At 54.1% G+C, this 20595-nt stretch overlaps 1 protein-coding gene across 9 annotated transcripts in view; it reads right to left on the bottom strand.

Annotated features, from left to right (window-relative positions):
* The window catches only part of pam (peptidylglycine alpha-amidating monooxygenase), a 322861-nt gene that overhangs the window by 106159 nt on the left and 196107 nt on the right, over positions 1-20595 (bottom strand). For all 9 annotated transcript variants that reach the window (XM_068029768.1, XM_068029766.1, XM_068029771.1 and 6 more), the window contains 2 exons: positions 13098-13165; positions 80-160 (listed from right to left, as the gene is read on the bottom strand). In XM_068029768.1, coding sequence (XP_067885869.1) covers positions 80-160; positions 13098-13165 — 149 coding nt within the window. The remainder of the gene's footprint in view (positions 1-79; positions 161-13097; positions 13166-20595) is intronic.

The raw sequence follows: 20595 nt of genomic DNA, 5'->3' as shown, positions 1-20595 counted from the left end.
AATGCCAAAATTTTCATATGGCTTCAATGTTTACATGCATTTCAGGAAAGGAACTCAAGACAGACAACATTGATCTTACCTAATTGATGAGTATGCGTTCTGAAGGCAAATGGATGTATTGTAGTCTGTTTGTATAGACAGGCAATATCTGCATTTACGACTGAAAGAGAAAAGAACACATTTACAAGTGATACATTACACAGAAATTACAGCACAGAAACAGGCCAGTCACCCCAACTGGTCAACGCCGACATTTATACTCCATGAGTCTCCTACCACCCTTTTGGCATCTCACTCTATTCCTTTCTCCCTAATTTGTTTATCCAGCATCCCCTTAAATGCATCTATGTTATTCAAATCAACTACTTTGGAAGACAGTGATGGCAGAAACAACCAAGTCCACAAAAACATTGAAATCATCCCATCACATTTCTCCTCTGTTTCATCAAAGATGTTAACCTACAAAACTTGCAGAATTTGGCAAATGGCTTCAAAGTAGTTGACGCAGCACTGTGGTTAGCACCCCAGCCTCACAGCTCCAGGGACTCTGGTTCGATTCTGGGTACTGCCTGTGTGGAGTTTGCAAGTTCTCCCCGTGTCCGCGTGGGTTTTCGCCGGGTGCTCCGGTTTCCTCCCACAGCCAAAGACTTGCAGGTGATAGGTAAATTGGCCATTGTAAATTGACCCTAGTGGAGGTAGGTGGTAGGGAATATGGGATTACTGTAGGGTTAGTATAAATGGGTGGTTGTTGGTCGGCACAGACTCGGTGGGCCGAAGGGCCTGTTTCAGTGCTGTATTTCTAAATAAATAAATAAATAAACTCCTTCTGGTAGCAAGTTGCACATTCTTACCACTGGGCGGCACAGTGGCGCCGTGGTTAGCACCGCAGCCTCACAGCTCCAGCAACCCGGGTTCAATTCTGGGTACTGCCTGTGTGGAGTTTGCAACTTCTCCCTGTGTCTGCGTGGGTTTCCTCCGGGTGCTCCGGTTTCCTCCCACAGCCAAAAGACTTGCAGGTTAATAGGTAAATTGGCCATTATAAATTGCCCCTAGTATAGGTAGGCGGTAGGGGAATATAGGGACAGGTGAGGATGTGGTAGGAATATGGGATTAGTGTAGGATTAGTATAAATGGGTGGTTAATGGTCAGCACAGACTCGGTGGGCTGAAGGGCCTGTTTCAGTGCCGTATCTCTAAAAAAAAATAAAAATAAAAATTAGGTAAAAAAAATTTCTCCTGCATTTCCTATTGGATTTATTAGTGACTCTCTTATATTTATGGCCCCTAGTTTTAGTTTCCCCTGCAAGTGAAAATATCTTCAACTTATTATTGTTCTCAATTCCCTGCTAGGTCCGTGAGAATACACAGCAAATAGCTAAGCTATATGGACCAATAAGGTTCCAGGTTTGATTAAGCAATTAGAGTGCTTAATAATAAGCTGTTAAATCTCAAACTTCTTCCAGTTCTGGTGAAAGGACATTGACCAGAAATGTTAATTTTGTTTCACTTTCCACAGATGCAGCCAGACCTGTTGAGTGTATCTAGTATTTTCTATTTTTTCCTCCAGTTTGCAGCATCTGCTGTATTTAGACAACTGAAAAGCATCAAGTCACTTAATACCACAGAGCACTGTTTAGCATGCAACTGAAGCTTGCAGTTGAAATCTGACTCATGCTGTTGTGACATATTTAACTTTGTTTTTCAAAAAAATCTTAAAGTCTTCATAAAACTACATTCGTTTTGTTTGTTGAAGTATGAAAGTCTACTAAATTCTGAAAAAGTTAGGAGATATGCAATGGAAAGTTAATCAGCCAAAGTTTATTATCGTTTTAATTTCTTTTACGCCAGTAAAATATCCTAGGATTGTTAAATATATGCTTGTTGTCTTACAAATTAAATTTTAGATCAAAGGATTATCTGCTTATAAATATTTGTTTTACTCTGTCTTCCACCCATTTATAATTAGGGTCCCTGGGTCATGATGCCTGAATTTCTGTATTATTTGTTCTTGGGGTATAGTCAGTGCCAACAAGTTGCATTTCTTGCCCATCAATAACTGCCTTGAGGGGGTGCTGGATCTTCTCTTTGAACTCCTACAGTCCTTGTGGTGATAGTGCACCCATGACAGCATTAGATAAGGAATTTCAGAATTTGGAACAAGTGAAAAATAAGTGAAATTCCATTTTTACTACATCAGATTACTGAACTTTCTCAGCTATTTTTCCAGCCACTTAAAATTTTCAAGTATTTACTCTGCTGTTTGCAGTAACAGAACATTACCTATCATTACCAATAAAGTGATATCAAGGTAATTTAAGTCTACTGTTATGAGGATCATATTTCATGACCGTGTCCTTTTTTCCACTGTCGAATAATTGGCCTCATGGATAAACCGAGTGCTGCCAACATAGTGGTTCAGCTTTAGTTATGTACTGTGTTCAAAGAACTAGGAGGCATTTAAGATATATATATATATATTGGAACAGCAATTATATTTCATACAGTAGTGGGATGCAAGTTCCTAATTTCAGCTATATTGCTATAAGGGGCCTCCAGCATAGCTTAGGCTACCAGTCAATTCGGCCTTGTTGCACCTGTGGGTTGCAGGAAGGGTACACAGACCATAGAATTGCAGAAAAATTCCCAACATCTAAGTGTCAATGAAAGCCATGCTGCCCCAAGAAATGCGATCAAGAAGACCATAGGGGTACTTAAGCAACACTTCAGCTGCCTGGACTGCTCTGGAGGAGCTGTTCTGTAATCAGCAGAGCGCATCAAGATTCATGTTGTATGCTGCACAACCACACCATTATAAAACACAACCCTTGCCACCAGCTATTGGGCAACCAACGGATGAGGAGGATGAGGAGGGAGAGAGCAGGAGGAGGGAGAGAGCAGGAGGAGGGAGAGAGCAGGAAGCAGGAAGGGGGAGGAGGGAGGGAGGAGGAAGGGGGAGGAGGGGGGGAGGAGGGAGGGAGGAGGGAGGGGGGAGGAAGGGGGAGGAAGAGTAAGAGGGAGGAAGAGTAAGAGGGAGGAAGAGTAAGAGGAGGGAAGAGTAAGAGGAGGGAAGAGTAAGAGGAGGGAGGGGGAGGAAGAGTAAGAGGAGGGAGGGGGAGGAAGAGTAAGAGGAGGGAGGGGGAGGAAGAGTAAGAGGAGGGAGGGGGAGGAAGAGTAAGAGGAGGGAGGGGGAGGAAGAGTAAGAGGAGGGAGGGGGAGGAAGAGTAAGAGGAGGGAGGGGGAGGAAGAGTAAGAGGAGGGAGGGGGAGGAAGAGTAAGAGGAGGGAGGGGGAGGAAGAGTAAGAGGAGGGAGGGGGAGGAAGAGTAAGAGGAGGGAGGGGGAGGAAGAGTAAGAGGAGGGAGGGGGAGGAAGAGTAAGAGGAGGGAGGGGGAGGAAGAGTAAGAGGAGGGAGGGGGAGGAAGAGTAAGAGGAGGGAGGGGGAGGAAGAGTAAGAGGGGGAGGAGGGAGGGAGACGGGGGGGAGGGAGGAGGGAGGGAGACGGGGGGGAGGGAGGAGGGAGGGAGACGGGGGGGAGGGAGGGAGGGAGGGAGACGGGGGGAGGGAGGATGGAGGATGACGGGGGGAGGGAGGATGGAGGATGACGGGGGGAGGGAGGATGGAGGATGACGGGGGGAGGGAGGATGGAGGATGACGGGGGGAGGGAGGATGGAGGATGACGGGGGGAGGGAGGATGGAGGATGACGGGGGGAGGGAGGATGGAGGATGACGGGGGGAGGGAGGATGGAGGATGACGGGGGGAGGGAGGATGGAGGATGACGGGGGGAGGGAGGATGGAGGATGACGGGGGGAGGGAGGATGGAGGGAGGAAGGGGAGGAGGAGGAAGGGGAGGAGGAGGAAGGGGAGGAGGAGGAAGGGGAGGAGGAGGAAGGGGAGGAAGAGGAGGAGGAAGAGGAGGAAGGGGAGGAGGAGGAGGAAGGGGAGGAGGAGGAGGAGGAAGGGGAGGAGGAGGAGGAGGAGGAAGGGGAGGAGGAGGAGGAGGAGGAGGAGGAAGGGGAGGAGGAGGAGGAGGAGGAAGGGGAGGAGGAGGAGGAGGAAGGGGAGGAGGAGGAGGAGGAGGAAGGGGAGGAGGAGGAGGAGGAGGAAGGGGAGGAGGAAGGGGAGGAGGAGGGAGGAAGGAGGAGGGAGGAAGGAGGAGGGAGGAAGGAGGAGGGAGGAAGGAGGAGGGAGGAAGGAGGAGGGAGGAAGGAGGAGGAGGGAGGAAGGAGGAGGAGGGAGGAAGGAGGAGGAGGGAGGAAGGAGGAGGAGGGAGGAAGGAGGAGGAGGGAGGAAGGAGGAGGGAGGAAGGAGGAGGGAGGAGGGAGGAAGGAGGAGGGAGGAAGGAGGAGGGAGGAAGGAGGAGGGAGGAGGGAGGAGGGAGGAGGGAGGAGGGAGGAGGGAGGAGGGAGGAAGGAGGAGGGAGGAAGGAGGAGGGAGGAAGGAGGAGGGAGGAAAGAGGAGGGAGGAAGGAGGAGGGAGGAAGGAGGAGGGAGGAAAGAGGAGGGAGGAAGGAGGAGGGAGGAAGGAGGAGGGAGGAGGGAGGAAGGAGGGGGGAGGGAGGAGGGAGGAGGGAGGAGGGAGGAGGGAGGAAGGAGGAGGAAGGAGGGAGGAGGAAGAGGGAGGAGGAAGAGGGAGGAGGAAGAGGGAGGAGGAAGAGGGGAGGAAGAGGGAGGAGGAAGAGGGAGGAAGGAGGAGGAAGAAGGAGGAAGAAGAGGGAGGAGGAAGAGGGAGGAGGAAGAGGGAGGAGGGAGGGAGGAAGGAGGAGGAAGAAGGAGGAAGGAGGAGGAGGGAGGGAGGGGGGAGGAGGGAGGGAGGGAGGGAGGAAGAGGGAGGAAGGAGGGAGGGAGGGAGGGAGGGAGGAGGGAGGGAGCAGGGAGGAAGAGGAGGGAGGGAGGAGGGAGGGAGCAGGGAGGAAGAGGAGGGAGCAGGGAGGAAGAGGAGGGAGCAGGGAGGAAGAGGAGGGAGCAGGGAGGAAGAGGAGGGAGCAGGGAGGAGGAGGAGGGGGGTGCAGGGAGGAGGAGGGGGGAAGGGGAGAATGGGGGGGGGGGAAGGGGAGAACGGGGGGGGGGGGGAAGAGAACGGGGGGGTGGGGAGAGAACGGGGGGGGGGAGAGAACGGGGGGGGGGGGGGGAGAGAACGGGGGGGGGGGGGGGGAGAGAACGGGGGGGGGGGAGAGAACGGGGGGGGGGAGAGAACGGGGGGGGGGAGAGAACGGGGGGGGGGAGAGAACGGGGGGGGGAGAGAACGGGGGGGGGGGGGAGAGAACGGGGGGGGGAGAGAACGGGGGGGGGAGAGAACGGGGGGGGAGAGAACGGGGGGGGAGAGAACGGGGGGGGAGAGAACGGGGGGGGGGGAGAGAACGGGGGGGGGGGAGAACGGGGGGGGGGGAAGAGAACGGGAAGGGGGGAAGAGAACGGGGGGGGGGAAGAGAACGGGGGGGGGGAAGAGAACGGGGGGGGGGAAGAGAACGGGGGGGGGGAAGAGAACGGGGGGGGGGAAGAGAACGGGGGGGGGGAAGAGAACGGGGGGGGGGAAGAGAACGGGGGGGGGAAGAGAACGGGGGGGGGAAGAGAACGGGGGGGGGAAGAGAACGGGGGAGGGGGAAGAGAACGGGGGAGGGGGAAGAGAACGGGGGAGGGGGAAGAGAACGGGGGAGGGGGAAGAGAACGGGGGAGGGGGAAGAGAACGGGGGAGGGGGAAGAGAACGGGGGAGGGGGAAGAGAACGGGGGAGGGGGAAGAGAACGGGGGAGGGGGAAGAGAACGGGGGAGGGGGAAGAGAACGGGGAGGGGGAAGAGAACGGGGAGGGGGAAGAGAACGGGGGAGGGGGAAGAGAACGGGGGAGGGGGAAGAGAACGGGGGAGGGGGAAGAGAACGGGGGAGGGGGAAGAGAACGGGGGAGGGGGAAGAGAACGGGGGAGGGGGAAGAGAACGGGGGAGGGGGAAGAGAACGGGGGAGGGGGAAGAGAACGGGGGAGGGGGAAGAGAACGGGGGAGGGGGAAGAGAACGGGGGAGGGGGAAGAGAACGGGGGAGGGGGAAGAGAACGGGGGAGGGGGAAGAGAACGGGGGAGGGGGAAGAGAACGGGGGAGGGGGAAGAGAACGGGGGAGGGGGAAGAGAACGGGGGAGGGGGAAGAGAACGGGGGAGGGGGAAGAGAACGGGGGAGGGGGAAGAGAACGGGGGAGGGGGAAGAGAACGGGGGAGGGGGAAGAGAACGGGGGAGGGGGAAGAGAACGGGGGAGGGGGAAGAGAACGGGGGGGGGGGGAAGAGAACGGGGAGGGGAAGAGAACGGGGAGGGGAAGAGAACGGGGGGGGGGAAGAGAACGGGGGGGGGGGAAGAGAACGGGGGGGGGGGAAGAGAACGGGGGGGGGGGAAGAGAACGGGGGGGGGGGAAGAGAACGGGGGGGGGGGAAGAGAACGGGGGGGGGGGAAGAGAACGGGGGGGGGGGAAGAGAACGGGGGGGGGGAAGAGAACGGGGGGGGGGGGAAGAGAACGGGGGGGGGGGAAGAGAACGGGGGGGGGAAGAGAACGGGGGGGGGAAGAGAACGGGGGGGGAAGAGAACGGGGGGGGGGAAGAGAACGGGGGGGGGGAAGAGAACGGGGGGGGGGAAGAGAACGGGGGGGGGGAAGAGAACGGGGGGGGGGGAAGAGAACGGGGGGGGGGAAGAGAACGGGGGGGGGGAAGAGAACGGGGGGGGGGAAGAGAACGGGGGGGGGAAGAGAACGGGGGGGGGGAAGAGAACGGGGGGGGGGAAGAGAACGGGGGGGGGGAAGAGAACGGGGGGGGGGGAAGAGAACGGGGGGGGGGGAAGAGAACGGGGGGGGGGGAAGAGAACGGGGGGGGGGAAGAGAACGGGGGGGGGGGGAAGAGAACGGGGGGGGGGGAAGAGAACGGGGGGGGGGGAAGAGAACGGGGGGGGGGGAAGAGAACGGGGGGGGGGGAAGAGAACGGGGGGGGGGGAAGAGAACGGGGGGGGGGGAAGAGAACGGGGGGGGGGGAAGAGAACGGGGGGGGGGAAGAGAACGGGGGGGGGGGGGAAGAGAACGGGGGGGGGGGGAAGAGAACGGGGGGGGGGGGGAAGAGAACGGGGGGGGGGGGAAGAGAACGGGGGGGGGGGGGAAGAGAACGGGGGGGGGGGGAAGAGAACGGGGGGGGGGAAGAGAACGGGGGGGGGAAGAGAACGGGGGGGGGGAAGAGAACGGGGGGGGGGAAGAGAACGGGGGGGGGGGAAGAGAACGGGGGGGGGGGGAAGAGAACGGGGGGGGGGGAAGAGAACGGGGGGGGGGGAAGAGAACGGGGGGGGGGGGAAGAGAACGGGGGGGGGGGAAGAGAACGGGGGGGGGGGGAGAGAACGGGGGGGGGGGGGGAGAGAACGGGGGGGGGGAAGAGAACGGGGGGGGGAGAGAACGGGGGGGGGGGAGAGAACGGGGGGGGGGGGAGAGAACGGGGAGGGGGGGGGAGAGAACGGGGGGGGGGGGAAGAGAACGGGGGGGGGGGGAAGAGAACGGGGGGGGGGGAAGAGAACGGGGGGGGGGAAGAGAACGGGGGGGGGGAAGAGAACGGGGGGGGGGAAGAGAACGGGGGGGGGTGGGGAAGAGAACGGGGGGGGGGTGGGGAAGAGAACGGGGGGGGTGGTGGGGAAGAGAACGGGGGGGGGGGAAGAGAACGGGGGGGGGGGGGGAAGAGAACGGGGGGGGGGGGGAAGAGAACGGGGGGGGGGGGAAGAGAACGGGGGGGGGGGGAAGAGAACGGGGGGGGGGGGAAGAGAACGGGGGGGGGGGGTGGGAAGAGAACGGGGGGGGGGGGGGAGAGAGAACGGGGGGGGGGGGGGGGAGAGAGAACGGGGGGGGGGGAAAGAGAACCGGGGTGGGGGGGGGAAGAGAACGGGGGGGGGGGGGGGGGGAAGAGAACTGGGGGGGGGGGGGAAGAGAACGGGGGGGGAGGGGAAGAGAACGGGGGGGGGAGGGGGGAAGAGAACGGGGGGGGGGGAAGAGAACGGGGGGGGGAAGAGAACGGGGGGGGGAAGAGAACGGGGGGGGAAGAGAACGGGGGGGGGGAAGAGAACGGGGGGGGGGAAGAGAACGGGGGGGGGGAAGAGAACGGGGGGGGGGGAAGAGAACGGGGGGGGGGAAGAGAACGGGGGGGGGAAGAGAACGGGGGGGGGGAAGAGAACGGGGGGGGGGAAGAGAACGGGGGGGGGGGAAGAGAACGGGGGGGGGGGAAGAGAACGGGGGGGGGGGAAGAGAACGGGGGGGGGGGAAGAGAACGGGGGGGGGGGAAGAGAACGGGGGGGGGGGAAGAGAACGGGGGGGGGGAAGAGAACGGGGGGGGGGGAAGAGAACGGGGGGGGGGGAAGAGAACGGGGGGGGGGGAAGAGAACGGGGGGGGGGGAAGAGAACGGGGGGGGGGGAAGAGAACGGGGGGGGGGAAGAGAACGGGGGGGGGGAAGAGAACGGGGGGGGGGGGGGAAGAGAACGGGGGGGGGGGGGAAGAGAACGGGGGGGGGGGGGGAAGAGAACGGGGGGGGGGGGGAAGAGAACGGGGGGGGGGGAAGAGAACGGGGGGGGGGAAGAGAACGGGGGGGGGGGAAGAGAACGGGGGGGGGGGAAGAGAACGGGGGGGGGGGAAGAGAACGGGGGGGGGGGAAGAGAACGGGGGGGGGGGAAGAGAACGGGGGGGGGGAAGAGAACGGGGGGGGGGGAAGAGAACGGGGGGGGGGGGGAAGAGAACGGGGGGGGGGGGAAGAGAACGGGGGGGGGGGGGAAGAGAACGGGGGGGGGGGGGAGAGAACGGGGGGGGGGGGGAGAGAACGGGGGGGGGGGGGGGAGAGAACGGGGGGGGGGGAAGAGAACGGGGGGGGGGGGAAGAGAACGGGGGGGGGAGAGAACGGGGGGGGGGGAGAGAACGGGGGGGGGGGGAGAGAACGGGGAGGGGGGGGGAGAGAACGGGGGGGGGGGGAAGAGAACGGGGGGGGGGGGAAGAGAACGGGGGGGGGGAAGAGAACGGGGGGGGGGAAGAGAACGGGGGGGGGGAAGAGAACGGGGGGGGGGAAGAGAACGGGGGGGGGGGAAGAGAACGGGGGGGGGTGGGGAAGAGAACGGGGGGGGGGTGGGGAAGAGAACGGGGGGGGTGGTGGGGAAGAGAACGGGGGGGGGGGGAAGAGAACGGGGGGGGGGGAAGAGAACGGGGGGGGGGGGGAAGAGAACGGGGGGGGGGGGGGAAGAGAACGGGGGGGGGGGGAAGAGAACGGGGGGGGGGGTGGGAAGAGAACGGGGGGGGGGGGGGGGGAGAGAGAACGGGGGGGGGGGGGGGGGAGAGAGAACGGGGGGGGGGGAGAGAGAACCGGGGTGGGGGGGGGAAGAGAACGGGGGGGGGGGGGGGGGAAGAGAACTGGGGGGGGAGGGGAAGAGAACGGGGGGGGGAGGGGGGAAGAGAACGGGGGGGGGGAAGAGAACGGGGGGGGGGGGAGAGAACGGGGGGGGGGGGGGGGGGGGAAGAGACCAGGGGGGGGGAGAGAGACCGGGGGGGGGGGGGGGAGAGAGAACGGGGGGGGGAAGAGAACGGGGGGGGGGGGGGGGGAGAACGGGCGGGGGGGGGAAGAGAACGGGCGGGGGGGGGAAGAGAACGGGTGGGGGGAAAGGGGAAGGGGTCGGGGGACCGGGGGAAGGGGGCCGGGGGAAGGGGGCCGGGAGAGAGGAGGGAGGAAGGAGGAGGGAGGAAGGAGGAGGAAGGAAGGAGGAGGAAGGAAGGAGGAGGCGGCGGAGGAAGGAAGGAGGAGGCGGCGGCGGAAGGAAGGAGGAGGCGGCGGAGGAAGGAAGGAGGAGGCGGCGGCGGAAGAAGGAGGAGGCGGCGGCGGAAGAAGGAGGAGGCGGCGGCGGAAGAAGGAGGAGGCGGCGGCGGAAGAAGGAGGAGGCGGCGGCGGAAGAAGGAGGAGGCGGCGGCGGAGGAAGGAGGAGGAGGCGGCGGAGGAAGGAGGAGGAGGCGGCGGAGGAAGAAGGAGGAGGCGGCGGAGGAAGAAGGAGGAGGCGGCGGAGGAAGAAGGAGGAGGCGGCGGAAGAAGGAGGAGGCGGCGGAGGAAGAAGGAGGAGGCGGCGGAGGAAGAAGGAGGAGGCGGCGGAGGAAGAAGGAGGAGGCGGCGGAGGAAGAAGGAGGAGGCGGCGGAGGAAGAAGGAGGAGGCGGCGGAGGAAGAAGGAGGAGGCGGCGGAGGAAGAAGGAGGAGGCGGCGGAGGAAGAAGGAGGAGGCGGCGGAGGAAGAAGGAGGAGGCGGCGGAGGAAGAAGGAGGAGGCGGCGGAGGAAGAAGGAGGAGGCGGCGGAGGAAGAAGGAGGAGGCGGCGGAGGAAGAAGGAGGAGGCGGCGGAGGAAGAAGGAGGAGGCGGCGGAGGAAGAAGGAGGAGGCGGCGGAGGAAGAAGGAGGAGGCGGCGGAGGAAGAAGGAGGAGGCGGCGGAGGAAGAAGGAGGAGGCGGCGGAGGAAGAAGGAGGAGGCGGCGGAGGAAGAAGGAGGAGGCGGCGGAGGAAGAAGGAGGAGGCGGCGGAGGAAGAAGGAGGAGGCGGCGGAGGAAGAAGGAGGAGGCGGCGGAGGAAGAAGGAGGAGGCGGCGGCGGAAGAAGGAGGAGGCGGCGGAGGAAGAAGGAGGAGGCGGCGGAGGAAGAAGGAGGAGGCGGCGGAGGAAGAAGGAGGAGGCGGCGGAGGAAGAAGGAGGAGGCGGCGGAGGAAGAAGGAGGAGGCGGCGGAGGAAGAAGGAGGAGGCGGCGGAGGAAGAAGGAGGAGGCGGCGGCGGAAGAAGGAGGAGGCGGCGGCGGAAGAAGGAGGAGGCGGCGGCGGAAGAAGGAGGAGGCGGCGGCGGAAGAAGGAGGCGGCGGCGGCGGAAGAAGGAGGAGGCGGCGGCGGAAGAAGGAGGAGGCGGCGGCGGAAGGAGGAGGAGGCGGCGGCGGAAGAAGGAGGAGGCGGCGGAGTAAGAAGGAGGAGGCGGCGGAGTAAGAAGGAGGAGGCGGCGGAGGAAGAAGGAGGAGGCGGCGGAGGAAGAAGGAGGAGGCGGCGGAGGAAGAAGGAGGAGGCGGCGGAGGAAGAAGGAGGAGGCGGCGGAGGAAGAAGGAGGAGGCGGCGGAGGAAGAAGGAGGAGGCGGCGGAGGAAGAAGGAGGAGGCGGCGGAGGAAGAAGGAGGAAGCGGCGGAGGAAGAAGGAGGAGGCGGCGGAGGAAGAAGGAGGAGGAGGCGGAGGAAGAAGGAGGCGGCGGAGGAAGAAGGAGGAGGCGGAGGAAGAAGGAGGAGGCGGAGGAAGAAGGAGGAGGCGGAGGAAGGAGGAGGAGGAGGAGGAAGAAGGAGGAGGAGGAGGAAGAAGGAGGTGGTGGTGGAGGAAGAAGGAGGTGGTGGTGGAGGAAGAAGGAGGTGGTGGTGGAAGGAGGTGGTGGTGGAGGAAGAAGGAGATGGTGGAGGAAGGAGGAGGAGGTGGAGGAAGAAGGAGGAGGTGGAGGAAGAAGGAGGAGGTGGAGGAAGAAGGAGGAGGTGGAGGAAGAAGGAGGAGGTGGAGGAAGAAGGAGGAGGTGGAGGAAGAAGGAGGAGGTGGAGGAAGGAGGAGGAGGTGGAGGAAGAAGAAGGAGGTGGTGGAGGAAGGAGGTGGTGGAGGAAGGAGAAGGAGGAGTAAGGAGGAGAAAGGAGGAGTAAGGAGCGGAAGGAGGAAGGAGGAGGGAGGAAGGAGGAGGGAGGAAGGAGGAAGAAGGAGGAGGAGGAGGAGGAGGAGGAAGGAGGGAGGAAGAAGAGGCTGTCAACATAGCTCCCTCATTTCAGACTTGAGCATTTAATCCTGGCTGACACTTCAGTACAGTACTGGGTGTGTGATGCACTGTTGGATAAGATGTTAAACCAAGGCCCCATCTGCTTGCTGATGGACATAAAAGATCCCACACCATTATTCAAAGAAGAGCAGGGAGTTCTTCTGGTTTCTTTGACACTATTCTTTCCTCAACCAGTATGTGATTCATTGGTTATTTATCTCATTGTTTCTGGGACCCTGCTCTTTGAAACTGGCTGCCAACCTTTCTTAAAGTACAAAACAAAGATAACTACTTCAAAGCTAATTAATTGAATATAAAGTGCTTTGGATAAGTATATCCCAATTTCCGCTCAAACAATAACTTGAATAGGTTTAGCAATTCCTCATTCTATTTATAAAACCTAAGATTGCATGTGCTTTTTAGTTTTATTAACTGGTGTTCCAACTTGTTAAGATCTGTGTATCTGAGCCACTTACTTTAAAGTTTTATCATTTAGTGTACAGATCTTTTTCTTACTCTTTCTCTAAAACGTTACCATTTACATTTCCCTGTATGAAATTTCATCAGTCAAATATCTGCCCAATCCAATAACTTGACCATGTCCTTCTCAATTTGCTTGTCGTCCTCATCAGTTAACCACCCTGCTTATTTTGTGTCATATTTACATGTTGGTATTTTCTGAGTCCAGACTATGCCTACTTATTGTTCAGGAACTTGTCATGGACGGAATCCCGAGTATCAGTTTCTTCACTGTGTGGTGACATCAATAGTGATTTTCACTTAAAGTTAATGTTCATTAAGGTTCATGTATTACAGGTGACAAACCAGCAGAGGTAATATGTACTAGAATAGACAGTCGAGGGATGAAGATCATAAAACCGTGAGGAGAAAGTTTAAGCAGCACGTCAGCATCACCTCAGTGCTGGCAAATTAGTAACATGCTACGTATAATTTTTCATAATATATGTAAATAAAATCTTTTCACTTTTTTTTGAATAATCTTGTCCAATTTTGTGTTGGGGTTGTGGGGGGGCAGGGGGCGGCGGAGAGATTTGTTGAGAAGATGTTATGGCTGGCTATAGAGTTATCCAGCTATAGATTTGGCCATAAATGGTGTGATCAGACCTAAAACCTATTGTTGCTGGATGGTACAACAGAAAAGCCATGCTTTTTGCACCTCCTTTTTAAAGATGTAACTTTTGTCTTTTTATCATTTTACAATTTAACTCACAGGTCTGCTAATAAAAATAACGAAACATGATATTTCATAGAAACTTGATCAACATATATATAATTATAAAAATAACTAACAGTCGGAGCTCACCCTTTTCTCCTGGTGGTATCACAGCATTTTCAGACACAAGGAGATAAATGCCAGCAATCAAAGGTTGTCTACGGAAAAAAACTTAGCAAAATTACCCTGCAAATGCAGCTATGAATCATTCTAAAAAATTTGCTGACAGTACCAAATGAAATTCCATCCATAACAGGTATTTAAAATATTGATTATTTAGGACTCAGTTTCCCCGACAACTCTCATCATTTGGTATAAATGAAAACAAAGACAGACATACCATTTAACTCCTACACTCTGGTACTTCCTTTTCCACCCACAAAATCATTAATAGCTACAAAATATTCTGAACAATGGTATTATTTCAGTTTGAAATAAGCAGTTTATTTTCCAGATTGCGCTGTCAAAATCTGAAGCTAGAAAGTACTATATCCAGTTCATAACATGCAGTAATGACATGCAGCATGTCAGCTGTGGCTCAGTTGGTAGCACACTCTCATGAGTCAGTTCTGATGAACGGCCGCAGACCTAAAACGTTAACTTTGTTTCTCTATCCACAGATGCTGCCAAAACTTGAGAGTATTTCTGGCACTTTCTGTTCTCATGGCAACTAATGCTACATCAATTATTAATTTTAAATCTGAGATTGATTGTTAACCAAAGGTATTAAGTGATGGGGCAAAGGTGGTATGTGAACCTAGTTCGCAGATCAGTCATATTCTCACTAATGGAAGAACAGACTCAAGCGGCTAAATGGCCTTCTCCTGCTCCTATGAGGGTGTGTGTCACACTCAAAATGGCTTTGGAGGCTGCTGGGAGTGACGACACCTTGGAGGAGTGCAGTCCAGACTACGGCACCAATGGGCAAGTGACTATACAGGAGGGAGCAGCAAAGTGCAGAAATGCATTTGTTATAAGTGATTCCATAGTCAGGGGGTCAGATAGATGTTTCCGTAACCGTTCTTGTGAGTCCTACATGGTGTGTTGCTTCCCTGGTGCCAGAGTAAAGGACAGCACAGAGTGGCTGCACGATATTCTGCAGAGAGAAGGGAGTGAGCTAGAAATTGTGGTACATGTTGGTACCAACGACATAGCAAGGGCAGGTAGTGAGGTCCTACAGTCAGAATTTCAGGAGCTAGGGCAGAGGTTAATGAGTAGGACCTCGAAGGTGGTAATCTCTGGATTTCTCCCAGTGCCACGCGCTAACGAGAGTAGAAATAGGAAGAGAACGTGGTTGAGGAGAGAGGGCTTCAGATTCTTGGGGCATTGGGACCAGTTCTGGGACAGAAGGCACCTATTCAAAAGGGATGGGTGTCACCTCAACAGGACTGGGACCAATATCCTCGCTGGGACATTCACTAGTGTGGTTGGGGAAAGTTTAAACTAAATTGGCAGGGGGATGGGCACCAGCAGATAGAAGTAGTAAACAGGAATAAGGTGCATTATGTGAGAGTATTAGATAGTACTCGAGAAGGGAATGGTTCCACATTAGATGGCAGTGGACTGAGAAGGACTATGAAGAATGCAATGACATGATTATAATGCATGCGTGTAAATGCACAAAGTGTGATGAATAAGGTTGGTGAGCTACAAGCACAAATAACAGTATGGGAATATGATGTAGTGGCAATAATGGAAATACAAGTGTTCAGAAAAGATAGAGAAGGAAAAAGGGATGATGGGATGGCAGTACTGTTTAGGGAAGACATTGTAGAGTTGGAAAGGGAGGATGTCCTTGAGGGAGCGAGGACAAGAATCCATTTGGTTATTCAAGGAAGAGTGTAAGGACAGTCCTAGCAACTACAAGCCAGTTAGTTTCACATCAATGGTGAGTAAGGTTTTAGAAACAATAATTAGGGAAGAAATCAACAGACACTTGGAGAGGTTCGAGTTAATTAAGGATAGCCAGCATGGATTTGTAAAATGATCATGTTTGACTAATCTAGTAGAATTTTTAAATGAAGTAGCAGATAAGGTTGATGAAGGGAATGTGGTGGATGTTGTTTATATGGGTTTTAAGAAAGCGCTTGATAACGTACCTTATAACAGGCTGGTTAACAAAATTGAGGTTCATGGAAACAGTGGGTCAATGTCAAAATGGACAAAAATTGGCTTAAGGACAGAAAACAGCGAGATGTAGTAAATGGTCGCTTTCCAGGCTGGAGGATGGCAGACAGTGGTGTTCCCCAAGTGTCAGTGCTGGAACGGCTGCTTTTTTTGCTGTATATCAATGACTTGGATCTTGGAATACAAAGAAGTGTCTCAAAATTTGCCGATGACACCAAACTTGGAGGTGTGGCAAACGGTGAGGATGATATGAACCGCTTACAACAGGACACAGATAGGCTAGCAGACAAGTGGCAGATAGAATTTCATACTGACAGGTGAGAGGTGATGCATTTTGGCAGAAGGAATAGGGGGAGGCAATATACACTGAATGACACAGTTCAAAAGAGTGTGCAGGAACAGAGAGACCTGGGAGTACATGTGCATTGATCTTTGAAGAGGCAAGACATAATGAGAGAGAGTGGTTAGAAAAGCATATGGGATCTTCAGCTTCAAAAATAGAGGTATTGAGTACAAAAGCAAGGATGTTATGCTGAACCTTTATAAAGCTCTGGTTAGGTCCCAACTGGAGTATTGCATCCCGTTCTGGTCACCACACTTTAGGAAGGATATGAGGGTCCTTGACAGGGTGCAGAGGAGATTCACCAGAATCGTTCCAGGGATTCTAGTTACAAGGTCAGGTTGGAAAATCTGGGGTTGTTCTCCTTAGAAAAAAGGAGATTGAGGGGCGATTTAATAGAGGTTTACAAGATTATGACAGGCTTAAATAAGTTAGACCAGGAAGAACTGTTCCCAGTAAGTAATGGTACAAGGACTAGGGGACATAGATTGAAGGTTTTGGGCAAGAGACGCAGGGGAATGTGAGGAAGAACTTTTTTTTATGCAGTGGGTGGTAATGACCTGGAACTCGCTGCTCACAATGGTGGTGGAAGCAGAGACAATCAATGACTTAAAAAGGAAATTGGATGGTGACTTGAAGGAAATAAATTTGCAGAGCTACGGGGATCGAGTGGGGGAGTGGAACTGACTGGATAGCTCCGGAGAGCCAGCACGGACTCAGTGGGCTGAATGGCCTCCTTCGGTATCATATATGAATCTATGATACTCTTGTTTCAGGAAATGTTCCACTAGATTGGAAAACATCCATTGTTTTAAGAAAGGTGAGAGAGAAACCAGGTGCTGGATTTTGTTCCCAGCCCGACTTCGGGTTCCATGGTGGTTGGGGGTGGGCAGAGAGAGAGGGTTGGCCGGAGAATTGGATCGGCAATGGCCACCATTCAGCCTGCCGCCGGGGTTGCCAGGCCCAATCTTCCTGGGGGCGGGATAGGCCAACATCGGTCTTATCGCCCAGAGGCCAATTGAGACCCTTAAGTGGCATATTGACAACCAATTAAGAGCCTCTTCCTGCCATCGCTGGGGTCTTACCAGCACCGGGAGGAGGAGGTCCTCCTTCATGAACAATTCGTGGCCCACGGAGGACTAGCCCCACCACCAGAACTGCCCCACTCTGGCTCCGGCAACCCTGCCTCACCTACCTTGGGCCCGGGCTTCCAACACTGGGCCTGGGTCAGAGGCTTCTGTAGTACTGGCAGTGGCCACTGCTCCCTGTAGCGCTGCCGATACTGTTGAGCTGCTGGCCCTGTGATTGGCCAGCAGCTCTTGGGGCGGGATCTCCATCCCTATTAAGGGTTTAAAGGGACAGAGATCCTGCCTCCTTCAACTTTGACAGCCAAAGACCAGAGGATCGCTCCGGGGTCCTGAAAAAGTGCAGAGGAAAGATTCCCCCCTACTTTTCAGCCCAACGCCGGGACCCCCACCTCTTGCACAAATACAGCCCCAGGAAATTATAGACCTGTTGGTCTAACATCTGTTGTGGAGAAGTTATTGAAATCTGTAATTACCGGCTGAGTGACTGACAACTTCGAATTTGAATTGATTAGAGAGAGCCAACATGGATTGAACCCAACTGAATTTTTTGTGAAAGTAACTAAAATCTTAAATAAGGGACTGTCAACATATGTAGTCATGGTCATCCAGAAGACATTTGATAAGGTTCCACAAGAGAGATGGCTAGCTAAAATTAAAGCTCATGGAATTGAAGGCAAATTATTGACCTAGCGAGGAGATAGATTAGGCGATAAAAGACAAAGGAGTATGAATAATGGGTATGTACTCAAATCGGAAGGATGTAATTAGTGACGTCCCACAGCGAGTTGTATTGGGGTTTCAACTGTTCACTGTATTTAATAATAACAAGGATGACACAATATAGAGCCATATGTCCAATTGCGCAAACTGGCTGAGATGGATTTGGAAAATACATTAAAAGGTATGACAGTACAGAGGCAATGGATAGTCTTTAAAGAAATATTACATAGTTTATAGCAACTATACATTCCTTCAAGGCACAAAAACCCCAAACGTAAAGGCAGTCAACCATGGATAACAAAGGAAGTTAAGGATTGTATAAGATTAAAAGAAAAGGCCTATAAAGATGCCAGAAATAGTAGTAAACCTGAGGATTGGGAGGATTTTAGAATACAGCAAATGAGGACGAAGAAACTGATAAAGAAAGGGAGAATAGAATATGAATGTAAGCTAGCAAAAAATATAAAAACGGACTGTAAAAGCTTCTATAGGTAAGTAAAAAGGAAACGTTTGGCTAAGACAAATGTGGGTCCATTACAGGCAGAGTCAGGAGAATATATAATGGGGATTAGAGAAATGGTAGAGAAGCTAAATGATTACTTTGTGTCTGTCTTCAATGAGGAAGATACAAGAAATCTCCCAGAATTAGAGATCCAAGGATTTGGGAGAAATGAGGAATTGAGGGAAATTAATATTTGTAAGAAGGTTGTATTGGAGAAATTAATGGGGCTGAAGGTTGATAAATCACCCCAGGACCTGACATTCTACATCCCAGAGAGTGTTGAAAGAGGTAGCTATGGAGATAGAGGATGCATTGGTGATCATCTTCCAAAATTCTAGATTCTGGAGCGGTTCCTGCAGATTGGAAGGTCACAAATGTCACCCAACTATTTAAGAAGGGAGGGAGAGAGAAAACTACTCTTCCGAATGACCACCCACCTACCATCCAGAATTCCTTTGCTTTGCAAAATTATGGCTAAAGTATCTGCAATTTCCTCACATACTTCATTTAAAAAACTGGAGTGCAAAACATCAGGGTATAGAGCCAGTTGTTACTGTCATTTTCTATAATGCTGTTTTCTTGCTTACATTAACTTTAGTGACTTGATTCTTTATTAATATAGGTGATATTCCAGGGAAATTACCATCTTCCTCAATGAAGACCGACATAAAATTACAAAACAAGTCTGCCATTCCCTTATTTTCATTTGCAATATTACCCCCCTCTGATTCAAAGGGCCCACATTACCCTTGACTACCCTTTTTCTTCCAATATAATGGTAAATGCGTTTTGTGTTAATCTTGGTACCTCTGGCAAATTTATTTTCTTATTCCTTTTTGAAGCTATTATCTTTATTGTCTTCCTTTGCTGTACTTTATATCTCTCCCAGTCCCCTGGATCTACACAGTTCTCTACTTCTGTATGCTCTTTTCTTTACTGTTATCTCTCATCTCATACGTCGATTATGGCTGTTTTACTTGGTAAGTGGAGCTCTTTCCCTTGAGGGGTATATATTGGTCCTGTATTAAGCTAAATTCCTTTATAAATACATCCCATTTATCATCTGTAATTTTACCCAATAACAGTTTTGACCTGTTTTTCTGAACGGAGGGATGTGACTAGTGGTGTTCCGCAGGGATCAGTGCTGGGACCGTTGCGGTTTGTAGTATATATAAATGATTTGGAAGAAAATGTAGCTGGTCTGATTAGTAAGTTTGTGGATGACACAAAGGTTGGTGGAGTTGCGGATAATGATGAAGATTGTCAGAGGATACAGCAGGATATAGATCGGTTGGAGACTTGGGCGGAGAAATGGCAGATGGAGTTTAAACCGGACAAATGTGAGGTAATGCATTTTGGAAGGTCTAATGCAGGTGGGAGGTATACAGTAAATGGCAGAACCCTTAAGAGTATTGACAGGCAGAGAGATCTGGGTGTACAGGTCCACAAGTCACTGAAAGTGGCAACGCAGGTGGATAAGGTAGTCAAGAAGGCATATGGCATGCTTGCCTTCATCGGTCAGGGCATAGAGTATAAAAATTGGCAAGTCATGTTGCAGCTGTACAGAACCTTAGTTAGGGCACACTTAGAATATTGCGTGCAATTCTGGTCACCACACTACCAGAAGGGCGTGGAGGCTTTGGAGAGGGTACAGAGGAGGTTTACCAGGACGTTGCCTGGTCTGGAGGGCATTAGCTATGAGGAGAGGTTGGAAAAACTCGGATTGTTTTCACTGGAACGACGGAGGTGGAGGGGCGACATGATAGAGGTGTACAAAGTTATGAACGGCATGGACAGAGTGGATAGTCAGAAGCTTTTTCCCAGGGTGGAAGAGTCAGTTACTAGGGGACATAGGTTTAAGGTGCGAGGGGCAAAGTTTAGAGGGGATGTGCGAGGCAAGTTTTTTTTTTACACAGAGGGTGGTGAGTGCCTGGAACTTGCTGCCAGGGGAGGTGGTGGAAGCAGGTACGATAGCAACGTTTAAGAGACATCTTGACAAATATATGAATAGGAAGGGAATAGAGGGATATGGGCCCCGGAAGTGCAGAAGGTGTTAGTTTCGGCAGGCATCAAGATCGGCGCAGGCTTGGAGGGCCGAATGGCCTGTTCCTGTGCTGTTCTTTGTTCTTTGTCCTCAACTCAGTTAAAAGGTACCTGGACATGCACCTGAAGTGCTGTAACCTGCAAGGCTATGGACCAGGTGCTGGAAGGTGGGATTAGATTGGGCGGCTAATTATTTTGGCTGGTGTAGACATGATGGGCTGAATGGCCTCCTTCTGTACCATAATATTTCTACGGTACTATGGTTCTATGCTTGGTCCTAAATGTCACCACTGCATCAGGCACTATTTCATCCAGCCTTACCAGAATTCAGAAACTTAGTGATCGTTAATTTTCTCCTTTTCAAATCTAACAGTGAACTCATCATATCACTTGTTAATTAAATATTCCCTTACTGTTAGATTATTAAATCTAGTATGGTCTGTCCCACTGTTGGTTTGAGAACATACTGATCCAGAAAACTATCTTGAATTAGGGCGGCACAGTGGCTAGCACCGCAGCCTCACAGCTCCAGGGACCCGGGTTCGATTCTGGGTACTGCCTGTGCGGAGTTTGCAAGTTCTCCCTGTGACCGCGTGGGTTTTCGCCGGGTGCTCCGGTTTCCTCCCACAGCCAAAGACTTGCAGGTGATAGGTAAATTGGCCGATGTAAATTGGCCGATGTAAATTGCCCCTAGTGTAGGTAGGTGGTAGGGAATATGGGATTACTGTAGGGTTAGTATAAATGGGTGGTTGTTGGTCGGCACAGACT

This window comes from Heterodontus francisci, chromosome 4 (assembly GCF_036365525.1).
Source record: "Heterodontus francisci isolate sHetFra1 chromosome 4, sHetFra1.hap1, whole genome shotgun sequence".
NCBI lineage: Eukaryota > Metazoa > Chordata > Chondrichthyes > Heterodontiformes > Heterodontidae > Heterodontus > Heterodontus francisci.
Note: the sequence above shows the minus strand (reverse complement) of the source record. Positions and strands in the feature narration are given on the sequence as shown.